We start from the raw sequence: 22,116 nt of genomic DNA on the forward strand, positions 1-22,116 counted from the left end.
TATCTAAGATCACATAGTGGAAAATGTGACTAAAATCAAAGCTTAGCTATCTAGAATAGGAAGATAAGCATATTCAAGAAATATTGTAAGCAGGTATATGCAAGAACCAATTTTATTTACATAAGTTGGTACTTGTAGTTGTACTCATGAATAAATTAAATACAACCGTAGGAGAAAAACACATCAATTCTACTATATCAGGGCATGAAGTTGGCGAATATATATCTAAAAATTAGTATTTCTATTTTCAATTGCTTTTGTCAAAAAGAGCAAAGAGGCATTGACACTAAACTTGTTTGTCAAGGTTACAGGCTAAAACTCAAAAGAAGGTATAGGATGCGCGCTTGCATGGTGCATTCAATTCACTTAAATTTAATCTTTCAGCATATGTAGGGTTCAACTACTTGAAGAAGCAGATTAAAGTATTATAAAAAAACTAATTACACTATCCAATGTAAATAAGTTAAATCCAATCCATAGTATGATATCCGATAGAAACAGTTTAAGATATATTAGTTGCAGAAATACTTGCTCTTTTGTTCAACATTTATTAGTAATTCTAATTAGTAAGCTAAATGCAGTAAACAACTTGTTATCAGCGGTTTGTTCCACATTGTTGTTTAAACAGACCTCTCTCATAAATGCACTTAATATAAACATACCTGATAATGTTTGGGGATATGAGGAGGACACAACAAATGCGGATAGTTAAAGCTGGGACAATATGAAAGCAATGGCAACATGGATTTGCGGAGACATGAGTGTCGAAGGCCTATGAATGAAATTTCAATTGGAAAGATGAAAAGCAAGAGTCGTAGAGAGTATAATGAGACCCAACACTTGATTTGTCAAACATTAAATAACAATAAACCAAAGAGAACAAAAAGGACACAACAAAAGGCACTCCGTAAATGAAGTTCCTCGCAACAGTGGCATATATATATACACACACACATTCAGGAATATAAAAAAGGCTAGAAATACATGAAATAAAGCACCAATTTACATGAAGCTTTGTACCTTCGGATTTTTCTCGCAGATGATAAACTTCTTCTCCTCCACTGATTTCTTCTCTACCTTTGTTGCTATTGGAGATGAAAATTTTAAAGTTTTGAATGGCATATGGGTGAAATTCTTATCCCCTATTGATTAAATTATGTTTTGGCGGAAGTTGATGTGCTTTGGCACTATGTATTGGGTGAAGTATTTTTTAAGAGAATGCTTAACAATGAAAGTAATATATAATTTATAAGAGAACCTTAACAGTGAAAGTTAGAAAAAACGCAGGGTTTTGTTTGAAACGACGGGAAAATGGCACTTTTGCCGGGAATCAAACAGACTGAGAGGGAAAAATTCCTAAAGCTTGACTTAACGAAAGGGAGGAAATAATTGAATTTCCTAATTTAAAATGTCAAAAAAATTAGAAAAAAGATAAATAGTAACCCTCATCATATACAGTGTTACGTCAGCGGGCCTTTGACCGGCTTTTATATATATATATGATATGCTTGTTAATCAAAGATTTCCCCAAATGAGACATTAATTTTAGACCATTTTTATTTAATCTATGTAGAGACATAACTTTGCTAATGAGAACTCGCTCCAAAGTCCAAGTTAATTTCATAGTACTATCCTAGTTGTTGATAATTCAAAGTATAGTTTAAATGACTAGTTCATGAATCACTTGATAGAAATATTCTAACATGGAGTAGAACTCAATAGGAAAGAGATTCATTGACAAACGATAAAATGTTGAACACTTAATTCCAATGCAAAGGTGCAAAAACTTGTCTCATGGTTAAAGGTGATAACTCTTGTCTGATGCAAAAACTGTGGCGGCTATAATATGGAAAAAAGTATAGTTTCATGAGTGCTAGACTACTTGCGAAGATATCTGGAAGCTTATGAGTTTTTTTGAAAATGTACATTTTATATATATATATATGCCTAAATCTTGAAATATGCTAGCGTACAATTTAGCCAAATTTTCTATTTCGTTGTTACGTAAGGTTATTTTTGGGTTTCATCTTTTAACTTGAGACGTTTATGCATTAATGAAGTAAAGTCGTCTATTATCAAAATAAAAAATAAAAAAAATCAATGCTATAAAGGTCAGCGATGCATCAGCTGAACACCATAATTGATGAACGATTAGGTGAATTATGTCACGTCCTTAGTCTTCAACTAAGCGCACGTGCGACACTTGACAACTCGCTCACGTTCTTGCACAACTTGCTCACGATCTTGCTATGCCAAGTCAGCCTAGATTACTACACTCAAGATCGCTAAGGGAATAGTAATTGAGAAAGACAAGAGAAACTTGCTAGAAGGAAGCTTTTTATTAGAGAGAACTTGAATTGTTTTGCTTGATGATTTACAAATGAATGACCTTCCTATTTATACTACTCACCTAGGGTCTAGTATGTAAATAATAATTATTATAAAAGTCCCTACATATTTATTAACAAGCCCCTATTCTAGAAATCTCTACACAACTAGATTATTCTAAGGACTTTCCATGCAATCCCATAAGGTTCTAAGGTCTTCCATGAGAAATCTCCATATTTCTCTAGAACCTTCTCACATAAGCTAGCCTCCTCTCCATGTAAGCATCCACATAAGCTTTCTACATGGCAAAAACAGTTCCACGTGGCGCCTAGATGGCATGATGATGTGGCGGGTCATCACAATTAGGTGCTAACAACTCATATTTGTCTGAGTAGTTTTTCGTGGCAACCTTCTATCCTCTTTTCCATTACTTCGAGAAAATATGAGTCATAACTTTTTCCCTTAATGTGTTGAGGTTGGATTAATAATCATTAGCGTAACCAAAATTTATGTAAGGGGATTCAAAAACAATACTACTATAATATCGCACTTAAAATTTGAACCTATGAGCTAAAATAATTTTTAAACCCTCTTTGCCACTAAATTAAAATTTTTGGACCATCTTTTCCTTTATTACAAGATAATTCAATAATTTATATATAATCAAAATTATTTTTTCGTATATGTCCAGTATAATTCTCAATGAACCCCTCTGCTCTACATAGCTCCGTTCTTATTAATGAATGGTTGCTCCAATGAGAAAAATGCTTTACAAGATACACTAAATATCATTTTGGAAATCACACTTAAGGAATAATTACCACAATTTTTCTTTTCTCGAAAATATATTTTTAATTTTCTTTTTTTACTACTTTTCTCCACTATTTACGGTCATCCTCACCTAAAAACGAATAATAAAATAAAAAAAAATAAAAAAAAAGACAAGGCAATGATCATATTCATCGCATTCCACAGAGTTTTTGTACTCCTAAAAAAACACATAGAAACGAGAGATCTTTGAGGTTGTCATCGTTTTTCTCTTCTTCTTGAGACATCTCTTAGATCCCTCTTCATTCAATTCTTGAAATTCCAATATTCAAATCAATTCTGGTATTTGCTTTTATTCTTTCTGAAAATTTCTTATTATGGCCAATATGGAGGAATCAAGCCCATTTCTACCTTCTCAAAAATCCGACCCAAACAACGAAATGAAGCCCATCAAGCCCAGTTCTTCTTCTATTGCGGGCCCGGTTAAGCCCAACACTTCATCTGCTGTTCCAATGGGATGGACAGCTGATGGGTTGCCTATGGGCCATAGCGGTGGGCCCACGGTGGTGGGGGAGCCCATCGTGCATAGGGCCCAATGGGAATCTGGGCTTTGCTCTTGTTTTGGAAAGAATGATGAATTCGTTAGCAGCGATTTTGAAGTTTGTGAGTTAAAATTCCTTTATATTACCTTTATTTGTAAAAGTTCGTAGCTTTAAATGTATCTGTTTATTGAATTGTTATATTTAGGGTATTCAAGAGAAAATGAAAAATCAAAATAATGGAAATGAAAAAGGCGAAGTGCATTTTGACCTGATTTGGTTTGGTATTAAATTTGAAAATGCTAATAAATTTTTAGTTAATTTGGTTTTAGGAACAATGCTAGATCAAAACCGAAACAAATTGGAAATATATCCATTTCGTTACGCTTCTATTTAGTTGGGAATCTATGTAGTTGTTTCTTCTTCAATTGTGGTTTATTCTATGCTTAAAAGTGCCACTTGGTAGGATACATTAGTAGGTGGTATTGAACTTAATATCGACATAATTTTTGAGGGAATTTATGTATTATTTTATGTGAATAGAATGTTTAATAAGGATACGGTTATTAGCAATACGTGAATAAGCGTATCAAAAGACAGAAAGACGTAGGTAATATTTGCATAAAAATAAATGGTAGCCCGGTGCATGAAGCATCCCGCGTTCACGCGTGGTCCATGTAATTAATCTTTGCATAACATTTCAAGTACTATGATTCATCGCATAACAATCACTATGTTATTATTCACAATCTGTATTATAATTGCTATTGCATGAACTGGCTGAGACATCATGTATGCTACTGATGAATGCACTGGCTGAGAAGATCTAATTATGCATTACTTACAACAACACCATACCAAATGTGATCTCACAAGTGGGCTCTGGGGAGGGAAAAAATTATGCATTACTTATTCAAATGTTTTTTGAATGAGAGTCTTGGCGTAACTGGTAAAATTGCTGTCATGTGATCAGAAAGTCACAGGTTCAAGCTGTGGAAACAACTTCTTGCAGAAATGCAGGGTAAGGCTGTGTATGGTAGACACAAGAGGTCCGGCCCTTTCCCGGACCCCGTGCATAGCGGGAGCTTAGTGTACCAGGCTACCTCTTTTTTTTTTTTTTTTTTTTTTTTTTTTTAAAATTCAATGTTTTTTAATTGCAACCAATGGAAGGTTTAGAATTTGTATGATATTGACTTAATGGTGACCAAGAAGGTTTACCAAATAATATTGTCAAGTAAATTTGAAAAGATATTCTTCCAGGTTTACTTATTCAAATATTTTTTAATGGAAGTCTTGAAGTAACTGGTAAAGTTGCTGTCATGTGATCAGAAGGTCACAGGTTCAAGCTGTGCAAACAACCTCTTGCAGAAATGCAGGGTAAGGCTGTGTATGGTAGACACAAGAGGTCCGGCCCTTCTCCGGATCCCACGCATAGCGGGAGCTTAGTGCACCAGGCTACCCTTTTTTTTTTTTTTTTTTTTTTTTTTTTAATTCAATGTTTTTTAATCGCAACCAATGGAAGGTTTAGAATTTGTATGATATTGACTTAATGGTGACCAAGAAGGTTTACCAAATAATATTGTCAAGTAAATTTGAAAAGATATTCTTCCAGGTTTGCCGGTGAAAAGAACAGTTAGAGAAATGTAACGGGTAGAGGTGATGACTGTTTGAGGAAAGTTGTATTTTGCTTTAGATATTGAAAGATTCAGAATTAAATCGTTCACACTTCCTAGTCTAAAGATTTTTGTTGCATCTTCTGATGACTCCACTGAAGCAAAGGATGACAATATTAAGGAGGCAGTATCAGACACTAAATTCTTTTAGTTTGTGTTTCCAATCAGTCGTTCATATTGGTTCTAGAACCCAAAATGTTATATTCATTTGCTACAATTGCATTGTTACACCAGTTGAACATGTGATGGTCATGTGCATCGACATACAGTGTCAAATTATGAACTATCCTGTTAAAAAAGAAAAGAACTATGTTGATAGACAGTTGATGTTCAAGAATTATTCTCTAACTAGCTCTTATGTAATTTGTTCACTTTCACCTCCACTAGGTTGCAAGTTCAAAACGTGAGCAAAATTTATTTTGTATTGCCCGTGTGCTTCACTGAATAAATAAATTTTGGTCCAAGTTCTTGCCTCTTAGAGCTATATTTGCAGTCAAATTTCATTCGCAATACGTAAAGATGTTATGAGTTTTTCTCCTTGCTTTCTTGTCATCACTTCATCATACTAACAATGCCAGCCGTGGCACTGCACAGGTCTATTAGGAACTCTGGCACCATGTGTGCTTTATGGGAGCAATGCTGAGAGAATTGGGTCTTCTCCTGGAAGTTTTGCCAATCATTGCTTGCCTTACCTTGGTCTATACCTGATTGGACAGTCCTTCTTCGGATGGAACTGCATGGCACCCTGGTTTTCATATCCCAGCCGTACCGCTATCCGGCAGAGGTTTAATCTTGAGGTTGGCTGTCTCTTTGCTTCCTCCTTTTTTTTTTTTTACTTATCAAGTGTTTTATGAATGCTGATTTTATACCGTAGCATTTTCGTTCTTGTCAATAAAGGTTTTGATTCATTTGGATCTAACAGCTATGATTCATATTTCGCTCTGCTTTTAATTTCGTTTCTAAGGATGTTATCTGATTTGTAAAAATATCGTCCAAGCATGTCAAATTTGCTCTGTATTTCTATTTGTGTCTTTATCTATTGGTGCTAGGCAAGTTCACATAGGTTTTGTTTCCGTTAAATACCTGCAAACACTAGTAGTTCTGGTCATTTGTGATTTTATGTGTGTTTTCTCGCACATTATTTAGTATTTATTGAAAGTTGTTAAAGATGGGGACCTTTGTGGTTGAATTTACAGGATTAGGTGGTTAAAAACCTTTCCCCATGATTTATCAATGTTATTTGTGTCAAGCTCTTGCAGATGTGAACTTGCCTTTCTACATTCTTTGCATGAAGATAGGTGTTCAATAAGAACTATTCTGCTAATGCTCTTTTTATTCTTATTTACTGTAACTTATTTGTTTCCGAGATTCGATGTTCTATCGCTACATTACAAGGTAATATGTTAAAGCTTCATCTTTGTCAAGCTGCGAGGTGTTAATTTGCTTCATCTTGGACCCCGTCTGATATTATTAGGTTTGGGTAAAAGCTTGTAAATTTTGCACTTTAATGCCCATGTCATGAATAGTTCAAGCTTTAGGCTGCGCAACAACAACAAAAAGCAACTGCGCCTCAATCCCAAGCAAGTGGTTTCGGCTTATATGAATCCTCATTGATCATGCCGCTCCATTTAATCTCATCTAAGTTACAGGTCTATGCAAGATATATAAATTGGTTGTTCTCTCTAGTCGTACATTTTGGTTAACATCATTTAGCTTTGTTAGTTCCTGCTGTTTCCGCATCATTTCATTTTTAACAAATGGCACCTAGAGAGCCTTTGCTCTTCTTTCAATAACCTTATATTTGTGGCAGTAGTAGTAGGATTGTATCTTATTATACGAAGGGTGCTGGAAACAGTATCTGAGATTTATTTCGTTTGCAGGGTAACTGCGAAGCAGCCACCAGATCATGTGGGTGCTATGGGGGCTTTGTCGAGGATGAGGAACGACGGGAGCAATGTGAGTCAACTTGTGACTTTGCAACTCATATCTTTTGCCACCCTTGTGCTCTTTGCCAGGAAGGGCGTGAACTTCGTCGTAGGCTTCCTCATCCTGGGTTCAGTGCCAAACCAGTCCTCTTTATGATGCCCCCGGCGGAGCAGAACATGGGTCGCTGATAGCAACTACTGTGCCATTGATTCCATACCATTCGCTACTTGGTTCTATTTGTTATAACGTTCTCTGATATTGTACTTGACCTTTTTCCCTTAATTTCTTGAAAGTTGACATGTAAAACTCGATGTGTAGATGATAATATATAGTAATGTATACACATAAAAGAGATGGATTCAGAATTTGTATGAAATCAGGATTACTCATACAAGAAACGTGTGTTGATGAATCTGTGTAAAAGAGATTCGAACTAAGCAAGCTATTGTTATTTGTTTCTTTAGGCTTTTAGAATAAGGAATTACTACCTCTTTTACATTAGCCCAGCAACACAATTTTCTTGTAAGGAGTAGCAATTAATAAATATATAGCAAGTCCTTTCAGGTGTACTGCAATTGTTGTCTTTCAAGGTCGAAAAGGATTTCACAGATATGCAACCATAAGAACTACATTAAGCATTAACCTTGCCAGGAGTTTGGATATAAAGAGCAATAATTCCGCAAGAAGAAGGGAACTGAGTAGCTTACATGAAAACAACTCCCAAGTCACTACGAAAATAGCGCAATCTTTCGACTAAGTTCTACCTATGATGATGGAAATTGGTAACGTTATAAAGTCCAAGCATCTGTTGACTATGAAACCAGACATTCCATCACCATGAACAAGGGGAATATACGCCGGTGTGTCCAGGATACTTATTCACCAGGCGCTGAAACACCTTGCTTCAGTCTCTCCCTCTTCAGTTTCTTCTTGGAGACAGGCTTCTTTTTCTTTGGAGGTAGAGTTTTCTGTGCATACATGTAAAGTAGATAGTTCCCAACAAGGAACACCAATAACAGCCCACCAACAAGAATTAAGACGATCAATCCTGGATTGAATCCTTTGACTTCAACATCTTTGGCCATATCTTTCTGAAGAACAAATAGATTAATAAGTGTTAATTCATGTTAACTCACACCGCATAATTCAATGAAAAAATAAAAGTACATAGAAAAGAAAAAAGGTTCTACTAAGCCCAAAAAGTGTAGAATCGGTAGCAAGTAACTATTTGTGTTGAACTCCCACTGCATAATTCAGTACAAAGTAGAGAGTACATTAAAAGGGAAAAGAAGGTTCTACTAACCTCAAAATGGCACAGCTGCAGAGAGGATTTTTTTTTTTTTTTGATGAGTTTTTTTTAGATGGGAAGAACTCATCCAGAAAGATTTCCTTTAATGGAATTTGAATCCTAGTTCAATGGACTTTAATTCAACTTCATTGACCTCTAGATCACACCAAGGGATGCATCTAGGAAATAAATATTACTAAATGGAATAATACACTTTGACCATAATATTCTAAAGCTTGATTCCTGAAGCAGCTATCGATGATACAGGGACCATGCAAGAATAGATGCATCTAAAGTAGTCTAAAAATTGTTTTGTTCATGTCATTCTTGGGCAGGGCCATGCTAATCTTCTCCGTAAGGTTGAAATTTTATCAGATTGTCCTGTTAAATCTTTAAAAGTTGTCTAACAGATAAGAGTGAATGAATCCGGGACTTGATTTACCAAAATAAGGAAAACTAGATTCTGTTCTGGCCCCGGAAATTGCAATTACTAGACGAGAGAAAATAGCTCCTAAACCAAACCCAAACGCAAATTCTGCATTTCATACTCCAAAACTTATACTCCCTCCGTTCACTTTTACTTATCACGTTTCACTTCTCGAGAGTCAAACTAAATAAACTTTGACCAACAATTTAAGATATTTTTTCATCCTATTAATATGACAAAAATTGCAATTTACAGTATAGTTTTGTAATATCTAAATTTTAAAATATTGAATTAATCTAATTTAATTTAGCTTCAAAGATCAGTCAAATTGACAAGTAAAATAAAAGTGAACGGACGAAGTATTTCGTAGTAGTTGTAACCGAAATTCGCGCTGTTAATATATTTTGTGGAACAAAAGAATTATCTAGAAAGAATTCAGAAACATAAATTGAGAAGTAGAACAAGGCAGTGTTACTCCCTCTGTCTCAAATTATGTGCCGTGTTTCTCTCTTCCACGCCCTTAAGAACATATTAATTAGTATTTCTCTCTTCCACGGCCCTTAGAACATACTCCCTCTGTTTCAATTTTAATTTATGTGAATCCATTTTTTTTTAAATCGTATCAAAATAAATGACCTCTATTCTAATTTAAAAATAAATTCACTTTATGAAATAATTTACGACCACACATATATTTAAGACTTATTTTGAATCATAAATTTTAAAACTCTTTACTCTTTTTTAAATATTGTGTCCAGTCAAATATGTTCAAAATGAGGGAGTATTAATTAGAAGTAGTTTTGACAATATTACCCTTACTTCAAGAACAATTACTGGAAAAAGAACAAAAAAAACCCTTCTCCCAGCTAAAGACAAAAAAAAAATCATTTCATATCGAAGGAAAAACAAAAGGAAGGAAAAAGAAGAAGAAAGAATAGAGAAACATAAAGTGAGAAGTAGAAGAGCGTACTATGCGATGGAAAGACGGGGGAGGATCTCCTTCGTAATCCATCACTTCTAGAGAGTTCGCTAAGGTGGCAATACTTAATTTTCTCTTTTAATTTCAGTAACTGAATCATTTTGCTGAAAAGTCCATCACTTGTCATGTTTGTTCTATGATCGGCCCCTAAAGTTTCGTTTTTCTCGACTTGCATCCACTTTTGATTTTTCTTTTCCCACATACCCTTTCAAAATATGGAAAAGGGCCAAAATTACCCCTGGACTTTAAGAAATAATTTATCCATATCCTTCGTTATACTATTGGACCAATTATGCCCTTACCGTTATACTATGGTCCAATTTTACCCCTAATCTAAACGGACTGCCATGTGTCTTAATCCTAAACGCTCAACCCATTTCCCTCCAATAATTTCATCCGGATCAAATAATTATCCGAATCCGACCCAGATGAAATTATTTCACCCAACCCGTTTTTGCTTATTTCAAACCCAAATATAATCCTTTATCATTTAGCTGAGATTTCAATGTCACAGTAATTATCTTCTTATATATAGTATCTTTTTTATTAGTGGCATAACTGTTCTGTAAGAGCACTTCGTGGATCGGGAAAATGAAGAACTTCAATGGAGCTTTAATTAATGACTTAGTTAAAGAGAATCTAACTGAAGAGCATTCTATATGGTTTGTTTTCATTCTAAAAATGAAACATGTTTCATATAAACATCATTCAGGGAACGTTTTAATCTTGGCTTGACCGAAGGCAATGTTTTTATGTTTACAGAGTGAAGGAACAACTCACTGAAGTTGAGCTTTGCTAGGGATTTCATCACATGGTCGAACTCAGTGATTTTACCTTGCAGTCTTGAACTAAGTTGAAGCTTCATGACCCGAATTGGGATTGAACTTTTTATCTGGTCAATCATGTGGTTCACAAATTTAAAGAAATTTTATAATTTCTTGTTTCGAGAGGAGATTAATCGGTAGTTCACAATTGTCAGGCAAGATTGTCCGAGAAGATGCCATCTCTTGGAAACCACTGGTTGTATTTGTTAACGGTACGTTACAAGATCAGTTCACTACTTATAAGCCCCTTTGCAAAGGTTCCCTCTTGTTCATGGCCTGCAACTGTTAACTCACCAAGGAAAAGACAAGTACCAAAAGATGGGATTTCTAGGTCAGCATGAGAAATATTAGGTTTTGAATTCAAAATTGTGCTTTGACTCTCACTTTTCTGCAACTCGTGAGGAGTTCACTCTGTTTCATCTTGTTAAAAATTGATTTTAATTCATTTTTTTGGAAAATAAGAGATTGTATTTGGGTCTTAAATAAGCAAAAACAGGTTCTGGTGAAATAATTTCATTCGGGTCGAATCCGGATGAAATTATTGGGGGGAAATGGGTTGGGCGTCTACGATTAGGACATGTTGCGGTCCGTTTAGATTAGGGATAAATTTGGACCATAATATAATAGAAATGACATAATTGACTCAATAGTATAACGGTAAAGGCATAATTGGCCCAATAGTATAATGAAGGGTATGAATAAACTATTTCTCAAAGTTTAGGGGTAATTTTGGCCCTTTTCCGTCCAAAATAAGTGTAAAATACCCAATCAGGCATACTATGTGTAATTATTCCTTCATTCGCGATAAATAAAAAGATAAAAAGAAAAGTCATTCCATTTCGACAAAAGACCACACTCAAGTTCCATAGCTTTTGGTTCGCTATCCCGATCATGATTTTCCTACCCTCAGAGGGAAAGGTACTTCCTTTTTGGGCCGGTTGTGGGCGAGGAGGGATTCGACCCCCGGACACCGTGGTTCGTAGCCAGTTAGCATTTAAGAAAATACTAACTTCTAGAAGAAAAAAATAGGTATATTTACTAAACTATTCCTAATTAATAAGACTCTTGCTTATTTATTTCCTAAAGTAAATTGGGGAAAATCTAAAAAAAAAACTTATTTTGAATCAAAATAAAAAGATTAAGTGGACACCTATTTTGAACCGCTATTAGCTTATGACCATGGGTAAATTGGTGCAGAAACAAATTATTGCAATTTGCAAGGTTCTCTGTAAAATCAGAACTATTTTGGAAATTATATATATGATTGGAAAAAAAAAAACCTTTATATAGTCGACTCGTGTTTCATGAAATTTAAGGATGTCCAGTGGACAAATTGAAATTAATTTAGGTGAATCAAGCTAGTTGAAACTTGCATCAATAAACAGAGATAACACAATTCGTCAATGATTTGCTTGAATGTAGATATATTGAGTGAATTTAGACTAAGCATATTATCTCATCACGTGGTCTGTCTAACTCAAAATGATTTCTAATTCATTTGTTTTTCTTGTTATAGTTTTCTTAATTATCAAACTAGGAATAACGTTTTTTTTGTTTGTATGAGATAGAAACATACCTGCCAAACTAAAATAATTGTTTTTCCCCGTATTTTTACAAGTTGTTAATAGGGCAATTTAGGCTATATCTAGACAGTCCAAATTGATTCAAACTTTTAAATGTGCCACTATTGATTAGTCATTAATCTATTCCCAAACCAACCTACTCAAATTTGGATAAGTTAGACATGTCACACAGTCACACTTACATGGGCTAAATTTGACATCCTAATAATATCTTAAAAACTTTCCGATTTATGGTACAGAAGTCTCATTGACTAATTAATCCTTCTTTACATGTAATCCAAAAAATCGCATTAGAATATAGATGAAGTGATTCTTTGATTTTACAGAAGGTTGAATTTTTTGGAATGAGATAAGGGTAAATTCAAATCAGGTAAGTTAGTGGATATATACCCCATTTTCCAACTAATGGAGGTTGGTTAGCATTGATTCCAATTTTCAACTGAAAATCTAATATTTCATTTCTAAGTTACCCTATTATTGGTTAAGTAACTAGTGTCAATTTTCGTAGGTCGACATTCAACAATATTTTTGGAAAGATTATAAAAGTTATTGCTTTTCTAACACTGACATAATTAAGCGGTTCTCAAACGATTAATAAAATACAAATTATTACTCAGTTTTATTTTGAGAAAAACTATTTTTTCAAGATAAGTAAATTATTAAAGCTCGAACCCTAAAATCCTGTCAAATTTTGTTTTATAATCGTAATGGTCGAATCTGTATTATAACTCTCTGCCTATACGTAAAATGAGGCTGAAATGAAAATAACATTATAAAAACCACCCCATAACTGTCCAAAAATATCATATTCCATGTGAGTTCATTCATTGATTTATGTTCCCATTTGTTGAATAATTACTAGCATCTAACTTTTTCTTTCACCAATCAAGATTCTCACTGGAACTTGTGTGCATGTGGGATTTTATCACCTAATTTGGTCGGTATTTAATCAGTGAACTATGAAGAGGAATTTTTGCAGTAATGAGAACAAAAATTTGGGTTCCAATGAATAATTACGTTAATGACAAACTATACTGACATTAAGTTAATTTAATATATATTTGTAGCTCCGAGATTTGTCATTGGACACAAACACAATGGTATTGTTCATTTCAAGGCTTAAGTAATTTTCTGTTGTTATCTGACAGGCGTATATCTCAACAATACAAAACTGAAGAGTTACAATTTTTTTCCTTTACAAAAGCTAACCAAACATTTCTGACATAAATTGACTGTGCAGTATAGAGTATAGACGTGGAAACTGTCCTATTGAGAATAAACTCTTTTGAGAAGTTCTAATTGGACATGGGCACTCGACATGCTTTCTCCAACCCCCTTCATGTTTTTTTTTTTTTTTTTTTGCTCCCTTTTGACGTATCAGGGTGATAGAAAATAAGAATCTCAATGAATCGTGACAGCAAAATTAGATCTCCATCTCAATCGTTTATAGTACCCCGTCACAAATTCCTTCGATAGTTTGAATTGTAGTTTAGTGATGGCGCGCATAACTCAGAGGTTAAAGTATCACATTTGTGTAATGTGATGGTCGGTTCTATTTGTCAAAGAAGCTAAGAGAGTCAACACAAGCTCAAGTTATCCGAGATAAGAGAGTGTTTTGTTCTAATAAGTCGGAGTAGGACTAATTGAATAAGTAGTGCCACGATTAAAGGTTTTCTTCCTCAAAATAGAGCTAGAGGCGGACCAAAGTTGAAGAGAGAATCCATTAACCAGAATAGATGAGTTTGCTCCACCCATGAATAAATATTTTATAGTAGCATCATTAGATCGCACATCTTTCATTTTATATCTAGATAATAGGCAGGAGCATAAATTAAAATATTCTGGAACTACAAAAATAGTTACTAAATCGTTAGCGCTGCATAAAAATGATTTTGTTGACTCAAGAAATAATTCTATTAAATTGACAAAGAGAATTCAAAATTTGCTTTACGTGCGCAATGAAAACATTACAAGAACAATAGAATAGATGATCTCTGTTGCGTCCAAATGCACACGCAAGTATACGTAGTCGTACAAGTAATATAGTGATTTTAGAAATCGAATGTCGAATCCAAGGGGAGTTATGATTAACCGTCAACTAAATTAAACTATCCAAATTATCTATACAAGAGATGAAATTCGAAGATTGTGATTATAAACTAATTGAAGATAAAAGAGACAAATAGTGAACTTCAATAAAGAAAGAGCGGATTTTTATATTATTAATGAGACGAATGTTCCAGGGTTGCGGTTGGTTCACCAATCCTGTTGAGTTTTCAAACTATTTCCCTTTAATCCGAATTGTCGACGATTGCTAATTTACCGGATTATTAACTCTCGTAGTATTCTCCCGAACTACTACTCGCCTATCAAAACAGTTCGCCGCCTATATTCCTATGGAATTGACTTGTTAAGAACGCAATTCGTTTATGGTATTTAATTGAACGCGGCGCCTAGGTATATTCCTATCCTAGCCACAAATCCTAGCCCAACTATAGGGATAATCAGATCACGCCCTCTTTAATCCTTCTCTAATCTAACAACATCTTTCCCAAGCATGTATATTAGATAGTCGATAGAACCTAACTGTTGGCCAAACAATCAAGCAATTATGAACAGAATTAAAGAAGCAATCAAACTCAACAACTCATATTAAGATAAGAAATAATCACCAAACATCAATAATCATGGTTTACCACAACCCTAGAACGAGAAGTTTAGCTCCACATAGACATGGAGGAAAAGCAACAAATCATTCAAAGAAAATATACAAACTTGTAATAAGGAGAAGAAAAGATAAAACCCAATAATCTCCGGCCTCCATAGCGGCTCCTACTCTCTCTAGGTCAAAAGTCCTCTATTCTAATGTAAAAACGGCTATTTATAAGCTAGGGCAAATATGAGATAAGTGGGCCCAATCCCGATCAACTTAGAAGAACTGACTCCTCTTGTGCTTTGGTCATGCGTTGCATGGCCATCGCATGACTATGTCTGTGCATCCGCTGTGCTCCGCACAGCCAATGCATAACAGGTCTGAGAATCAGAAAGGGGTATTTTGTGCGCTGGGTGTGCGATGCACAGCTAATGCATAAGACCCTTCAGTGGTCGTATTTTGCCTTCAAGTGTTGCAACCTCCTTCTGCTCACTCGTCCAACCCGCACTGCCTCAGAATCAGCCAGAATTGCTCGGGTTACCCTTCATTGGTCCTTGTTGTACCCAAAAGACTTCAACGTGACCTTCTTTTCTTTTTCCTCTTCTTCAATTTTGCTCCAAATCTCTTCATCTTCACGCTGTAGCATTTTCAACTTAAACCACCTAGATTCCACAATAAAGCACAAATTAGTCCCATATCACATAGTCAATAGATGTTAGGTGTATTTAATGCATTTAGCTCTAAAATACAGTATAAGTATGGGTAAAATATGGCGGAAAAGTGTATAAATACACCTAACATCAATCACGTCCTCTCTCTTCTAGAGTGGGCAAAAGGTGTATATTTCAATGCAATCCACACGAATTATTTGAGGAAAAAAACACAAGAGGACGTCATAATATGAGAAATGTCCAAGAAAGGGATGGCTTGAATATTGTCCATAAAACACAAGAGGACATCATAATATGAGAAATGTCCAAGAAAAGGATGGCTTGAAAATTGTCCATTGTTTGAGCATTTAATGAAATCTGGAAGAAGAAAATCCGAACAAGTTTCAAGTCATACTATGATGATGGGCATGGGCCATCAAGGTTTTTAGCCACGAATGGAGTGACTCAATTACTGAAGAGACCTAAGTGTACTTAATTACAAGCTCAAACAGAGACCAAAAGTTGTAATTATCATTCATGTATCCATCAAAAATCTTTGTGGGATATTACCATACTCTTTGTGGGATGATATTCAGGATTACTAATTTTAGGATAAAATAGCAAAATAACACATTTGCCCCTCTTCCGACTTTTCAATAAAGACATGATTAAAATTAAAAATAAAATTTTTAGCCCAATTTATCCAGTTTAAACCAAACACGTGATCTTATATCCCCTTTTATTTTATTTTTTTATTAAGACCCTGCATTTTTAGTCTAATAAACCAAGCACCTGCTCAATAAATGTATGTTAGCTAAATAATTCCGTCATTATTTAATTGATGTATTATAATCTCCGGATAAATTGTTTCCCAACCAACCAACCCTAGAGGGGACAGGAAGAAGGTTAACATTTATTAGAGGGGAATGATTGAGTTTGCAGAAAATATTCCATATCTTTCCATAATCTCGAAAAAAAAAATACTTAAAGGGACATTTTATATATTATGAAGGTAGCTAGAAGGTATTAATAGGGAAATTTTATCCATTGAATTTGAGGACCTTATGAGAAAAGGATCACTGTTTTTACCCATCGCAGCCAGCCAGGACTAAAGAATTATAACAACTACCAACAAATGTGCCTTTCTTTTGGTGATTGTTACACTAAACAATATTCGTTACTTTACCAAACCTCTACTCAAACTCTCATGTAGCCTTTTGACTAAAAGATAACTTAAGAAAGTAACCAATCACCTCACCACAAAGACAATCCACCTAACCAAAAACCAAGAAAATGACCTCAATTTTTTCCTCCCCACAAATTTCTCTATATTGCACTCAATCAACTACAATATATGAAAGCAAAAGGGAAGAAAATACATTTCATATATATCAATAATTAAATTAATGAATTTATGAACAAAACAAAAAAGATAACTAAAAGTTGATGCTCTTTTCTTGACTTGAACTAGACCAAGTCAATGCCATTGCCACCACCAGTGAAGCTATTTTCAGATGATGAAGGTGAAAGTGTGATCAAACCATTCAAGTCAGAAACACTATCTTGCAAAGTCATTAAAAGATGTGATGTGCTAAAACTCATAGAAGGTCTAGTCCTTGGTACAATAGGGATTTCAGCTTCACCTTCCAACATTTGGACAACAGTTCTCATTGTTGGTCTAGCCATAGGGTCAGGATGTGAACAAGTTAAACCAACCATTAGAACCCTTCTCATTTCTTGTTCACTAAACTCACCACAAAGTCTTGAATCAGCTGCATTTAGCAAATTCCCTTCTCTATGCAACCCCCAAACCCATTCAACCAAGTTGTTATTCACTCCAACTTTCTCAATTCTAGTTGTTTCCCTCTCAATTGGCCTCCTTCCACTTGCCACTTCAAGAACCACCGCTCCGTAGCTGAACACATCGGTTTTTTCTGTTGCTCTACCCGTTAACAAGTACTCAGGAGCCAAGTAGCCCATTGTCCCGGCTGCTACCGTTGCGTCAGGCGACTTGTCATGCTCAACTTGCCTTGCTAATCCAAAATCTCCTAATCTTGCATTGAACCCTTCATCCAACATAATGTTACTTGACTTAATGTCCCTATGGATTACTTGATTTTCGCATTCTTGATGCAAATATGCTAAAGCAGAAGCAACACCTTGCAAGATTTTTCGCCTATGTGACCATGGAAGAACCATTCTTGATTCGAATAACGCCTTATCAAGACTCCCATTAGGCATCAAATCATACACCAACAAAATTTCACCTTTCTCATGGCACCATCCTTGAAGCCTAACAAGATTTCTATGCCTAAGTGTTCCAATTATAGATAACTCAGATAAGAACTCTGCTTTCCCTTGTCCATTATGACTACACCTCTTGACTGCTATAATGCCACCGGTATCCGATAAAATGCCCTTGTAAACAGTCCCAAATGCACCATGGCCTATAATTCTCGTCGAATTGAAACCTTTTGTAGCCAATTTAAGCTCTTTGTAGCTAAACTCCTTAGGCATTTTGATAACATCAGATGCCAAAACTTCAGAATTTTTCACTCTCTTGAACTTTTTCGAGTATAACCAAATAAGCACCAATGTAGCAAATGCAAGAAAAAATGCACCAGCAGTTACCACACCAACAACAGCACCAGGACCTTGTTTGCAAAAATTGTTATGACATTTCCCACTGCTCTTATCTTGGAATACATTAGTACTACTATTAGACTCTGATGGACCCAACGAAGGTGGCGGCGACTTGGCAGAACTCGCCGTTGGGTTCATCAAACTAGCCGTTGGCGGCGGTGGCACTGCTGCCAACGACTTAGGACTAACATCAAATGATGAACTGAAACTCCACCATTCAATATTATGAATCTCAGTACTCCCTTGAGTTGAACCAGAAAAACCAACAAACATGAAATCATTAACATACTCAGCAATATTAATACTAACTGATAAAAATGGTTCTTTTGGCTTAAGATTAGAATAAGACACAAATATATTCATCTCTCCATTAGAACCAGAATATTCAATCCAAGAATTAACCAAATCACCACTCTTTAAATCAACACCAATAGATTCCAAATCACCAACTTGAGTTGAAACCATTGAATTCAAATCCAAACCAACGTGATTTCCATTAATATCTTTAAACTCAACATCCATAAGTGTATCAAATTCAACAGCAATTGTACCAATTTGTGTCCCTTTAGCATCCAAGATTCCCATATATCCACCAGCATCACCGACTAATTCATCACCTGGTGTTAGTACAAATGCAAGACCACCACCAATAGATGATGGATTCAAATTACTCACTGAAAATGAGAAAAATGTTGAGAAACTTGCTGGAAAATCAATCCCTGGTTGCCTGAATCTTATTGGTTTTGAATATAAGACTTTTCCAGCACCAGAATTTGGTACTGCTAAGTCACGTGTTAACATCACAGTGTTGTTACCCAAATGTGCATCACCAAGAAGCTTTAGGCTACTAAGTGTTAATGTTCCAAAGTCAAACTCAGTGTTGGCAAATGTTGACTTGCAAAAACAGGATAATATGATCAACCATACAAGAATGGTACTGGGAAAACTTGCAAGATTTGATCTCATTGCTAGATTCTAGCAAAACCCATTAGCTAGTGAAGATCAAATTGTACAAAGGTGAGTTTTTTCACACCAAAATACAATCAGTCTTGAGAATTTTGTGAAAGTTACAAAGAGGGTAAACAGTGAAATGCAAGAAAGTAGAAAAACTGACACAGTATAGTGAGGATTAAAGGGAGAAAAACAGGATGAAGTTAACAAGAAAGTTTGCAAGAATTGACTTTATTGCTAGATTTAAGCAAAACCCATTAGAGAATGAACATCAAATTGCATAAAGCTGAGATTTTTAGGCCAAAATATCAATATGTCACGAAATTTTTGTGAAGTTACAAAGAGGGTAAGCTTAAATTTTGGCCTTAGAAACAGTGAAATGCAAGAAAGTTGAAAACTGACACAGTAGCAATTATTGACTTTATTGCAAGATTTTAGCAAGACCCATTAACCAAGAAAGATCAAATTGCATAAAGGTCAGATTTTTAGACCAAAATATCAAAGAATCACTAGAAATTTGTGAAGTTACAAAGAGGGTCAGTGACAGATGCAAGAAAGAAGGAAAAAGACAGAGAAGAGTGAGGACTAAGGGGCAGAAGAAGAGGGAATTGGAAGAGGTGTGAATGAAGAAGAGAATCCAAAGTGGACAAAGTTAGATAAAGACACCATTTTGAGGTTGAGAGACACGTATACTTGGCTACAACGGTAAATTTTCCATGGTAAAAGTAAAGATGCTTTTTTGATATTATTCTGTTTTTTACTCGAAGAGGTCCCATGTTTTGTTTCTTAGTGATTTCTGATTAGAGGATAACATAATCACTGGCCAAAGACCCAACAGGTCATGGCAGCTTGATAACCAGCTGGGACAAAACATTGGGCATTTAATGTGGATTTAAACAACCCCCCGCCGGGGCAATTCCCCCACCAGTGGTGAAATAGATAAGATTTTTTTTATTATTTATACATCAGGAAATTCGTAACTGCTACTCTTTGGATGCGCTCTGGATAAACCCCGCTCTTATTGTAATAGCCCTCAAACTACATAGGAAATGTAAACCGTACGAGGCTCTGCTAGGACATCTTTGATTGTCAACAGAATCAGGTTGCTGGACGAGGATTCACATTTGAATCCAAAAACTCCGCTCTAGAAGAGTCTAAGTATCTCTTGCTCTGATTGAGAACGTTGTTGGCAAGGAAAATCGATCTCAACTCTCCCATGAGGAAAACTACTTGTTGAATCAACTCAGCCAACCTTACAGGGAAAATAAATAAGATTCCTCTACTTTTTTATTGAAGTTTTGAGTTTTAATTCTTGAAATGAAAAAAATCATGATAGAAAAAATTTTCCGTTTAATGAGTCTTACACAATCCGTAATGAGATAATAGAGGTGATCATTTATATGAATTTTGAGACTAATTTTCAAAGTCATTAAATATAATTTTTAGATAGTAAGATTTCTCTATCTTTAATCAAAAATTTTGAGTTCGAATTCTTGAAATGAAAAAAGTTGTGATTGAAAAACCTTTCCCTTGGGAGTCTTACGTTATGTGAACTAGAAATAATCGACGCTATAAAGGGTATACCAAGAAGTGAGTGGCCAACAAAAGAAATATGGTTTTCTGTTCTAAGGTGGCAGCATTCCCACGTTTGCAAACAAGAAATCCGACAACTCTGCTGGGAACTCTTTAGTCTTTGGATTTTATTTTATTCACGATAATATGAAGAATTTTTAGTAATGCGACAAAAAGAAAAAAGTACCAACATGTTTCGCCTTGTTAACTACATTAATAATATAAAAAAAATTCTATAATTTTTTTAGTTTCTCATTTGGTGTTCGATAGCCTTATTAGAACCAAATTAAATTCAGATTCGGGTTGAAAATTTTCACATTTGAGGGTAAAGCGCTCCTATCAATTCTAATGAGTATAACTTATATTCATTCTTAATAGATACATAATGGCTATTCTTTTTGCTTTTTGGTAAAATGGAAAAGGTAGATTCGAAGGTAGTTGCCATGCTATTCTCTCAAGAAAACTAAAGTAGTACTGAAACATGTGTTCCAAACGGATCTCTCCATAAAATGTGACTAAGATATAATGGATATCGTTACCACTTTTTTTGTAGTTATATATAAACTGCGGTTTTGGTTAAATGTTTACAGTATTTTTTATTGAAAAGTTCATTGAGATCTGAGAAAGTTCTCTAATAAGATGCTTGTAGTGAAAATTGGAACAAGAAAGGTAGCTACAAAAGCAAGCAAAAAAGAAGAAGAAAATGCACCACATGACTGAATCTTGGAGAAGATAGTTATACTCGTGACAGCATTTATTAAGCTACTATTTCATGACTTAAAAGATTGAGGATATATATTTTGTTAAAGGAGTATTCACACATAATATTTAAGGAAAATTTCAGTAATGTACGATCTAATTACATTTGCGTAGTCATATTTTGAAGTTACACCCCGCATAGCCACTTTTTCACAATATACAACATTACACAACAATATACAACTTTATACATCTGGAGTAGACAATGTATCAACCTTGTATAAAAGTGTATAATAATGTATAGAGTGTATAATAATGTATAAGAAGTGTTTATATCCAAGAAAATTCAATTGTATACAACAATATACAACATATTTTCAATTGTAGTGAGGGTACAAATATTTTTTTTTTTTTTTAATAAAAGTCCACTAGGCTTTTGGCCTAGGGCTAATTTTATAAATTTTATCAAAAACTCCAGAAATTTGTACAACTCTAGCCAAAAGGCTAATGAAAATACAAAATTTAAACTAATGATCAAATTAAGACTTATAACTTGTCTTAATTTGATATTACAAATTGTTAAAAAATTACTAATAGAATGAAATTTGAAATA

At 34.7% G+C, this 22,116-nt stretch overlaps 3 protein-coding genes and 1 non-coding gene across 6 annotated transcripts; 1 reads left to right on the forward strand and 3 right to left on the reverse strand.

The window, feature by feature from the left end:
• The first annotated feature begins 3,083 nt into the window (after positions 1–3,083).
• Positions 3,084–7,832, forward strand: LOC132607098 (cell number regulator 8-like). Its single transcript, XM_060320914.1, has 3 exons — positions 3,084–3,759; positions 5,903–6,105; positions 7,189–7,832. The coding sequence occupies exons 1-3, from the start codon at positions 3,474–3,476 to the stop codon at positions 7,420–7,422; spliced, it is 723 nt and encodes a 240-aa protein (XP_060176897.1). The 5' UTR covers positions 3,084–3,473; the 3' UTR covers positions 7,423–7,832.
• Positions 7,833–7,844: 12 nt separating this feature from the next.
• Positions 7,845–10,057, reverse strand: LOC132607099 (DNA-binding protein S1FA-like). Of its 3 annotated transcripts, none has more exons than XM_060320915.1 (2): positions 9,920–10,057; positions 7,845–8,325 (listed from the first exon to the last, which is right to left on the reverse strand). In XM_060320915.1, the coding sequence occupies exons 1-2, from the start codon at positions 9,959–9,961 to the stop codon at positions 8,110–8,112; spliced, it is 258 nt and encodes an 85-aa protein (XP_060176898.1). In that variant the 5' UTR covers positions 9,962–10,057; the 3' UTR covers positions 7,845–8,109. The 3 variants fall into 3 exon arrangements, with proteins under 3 accessions (XP_060176898.1, XP_060176900.1, XP_060176899.1); XM_060320917.1 differs by lacking the exon at positions 9,920–10,057 and adding an exon at positions 8,965–9,084; XM_060320916.1 differs by lacking the exon at positions 9,920–10,057 and adding an exon at positions 8,538–8,941.
• On the reverse strand, positions 8,815–8,914 carry LOC132608410 (U6 spliceosomal RNA). Its single transcript, XR_009570334.1, has one exon. It is a non-coding gene; the product is annotated as a U6 spliceosomal RNA (small nuclear RNA).
• Positions 10,058–16,995: 6,938 nt separating the features above from the next.
• On the reverse strand, positions 16,996–19,883 carry LOC132607100 (L-type lectin-domain containing receptor kinase VIII.1-like). Its single transcript, XM_060320919.1, has one exon. The coding sequence runs from the start codon at positions 19,245–19,247 to the stop codon at positions 17,106–17,108; it is 2,142 nt and encodes a 713-aa protein (XP_060176902.1). The 5' UTR covers positions 19,248–19,883; the 3' UTR covers positions 16,996–17,105.
• Between the last annotated feature and the right edge of the window lie 2,233 nt (positions 19,884–22,116).

This window comes from Lycium barbarum, chromosome 8, assembly GCF_019175385.1.
Source record: "Lycium barbarum isolate Lr01 chromosome 8, ASM1917538v2, whole genome shotgun sequence".
Classification (NCBI taxonomy): Eukaryota; Viridiplantae; Streptophyta; class Magnoliopsida; order Solanales; family Solanaceae; genus Lycium; species Lycium barbarum.

Coding starts and splice junctions, on each gene's coding strand:
- LOC132607100 (XM_060320919.1), bottom strand. CDS start 19,247: ATGAGATCAAATCTTGCAAGTTTTCCCAGTACCATTCTTGTATGGTTG.
- LOC132607098 (XM_060320914.1), top strand. CDS start 3,474: ATGGCCAATATGGAGGAATCAAGCCCATTTCTACCTTCTCAAAAATCC. Junction 3,760..5,902: donor TAGCAGCGATTTTGAAGTTT/GTGAGTTAAAAT, acceptor GGCACTGCACAG/GTCTATTAGGAACTCTGGCA. Junction 6,106..7,188: donor GGCAGAGGTTTAATCTTGAG/GTTGGCTGTCTC, acceptor TTTCGTTTGCAG/GGTAACTGCGAAGCAGCCAC.
- LOC132607099 (XM_060320915.1), bottom strand. CDS start 9,961: ATGGATTACGAAGGAGATCCTCCCCCGTCTTTCCATCGCATA. Junction 8,326..9,919: donor CCCCGTCTTTCCATCGCATA/GTACGCTCTTCT, acceptor TTTGTTCTTCAG/AAAGATATGGCCAAAGATGT.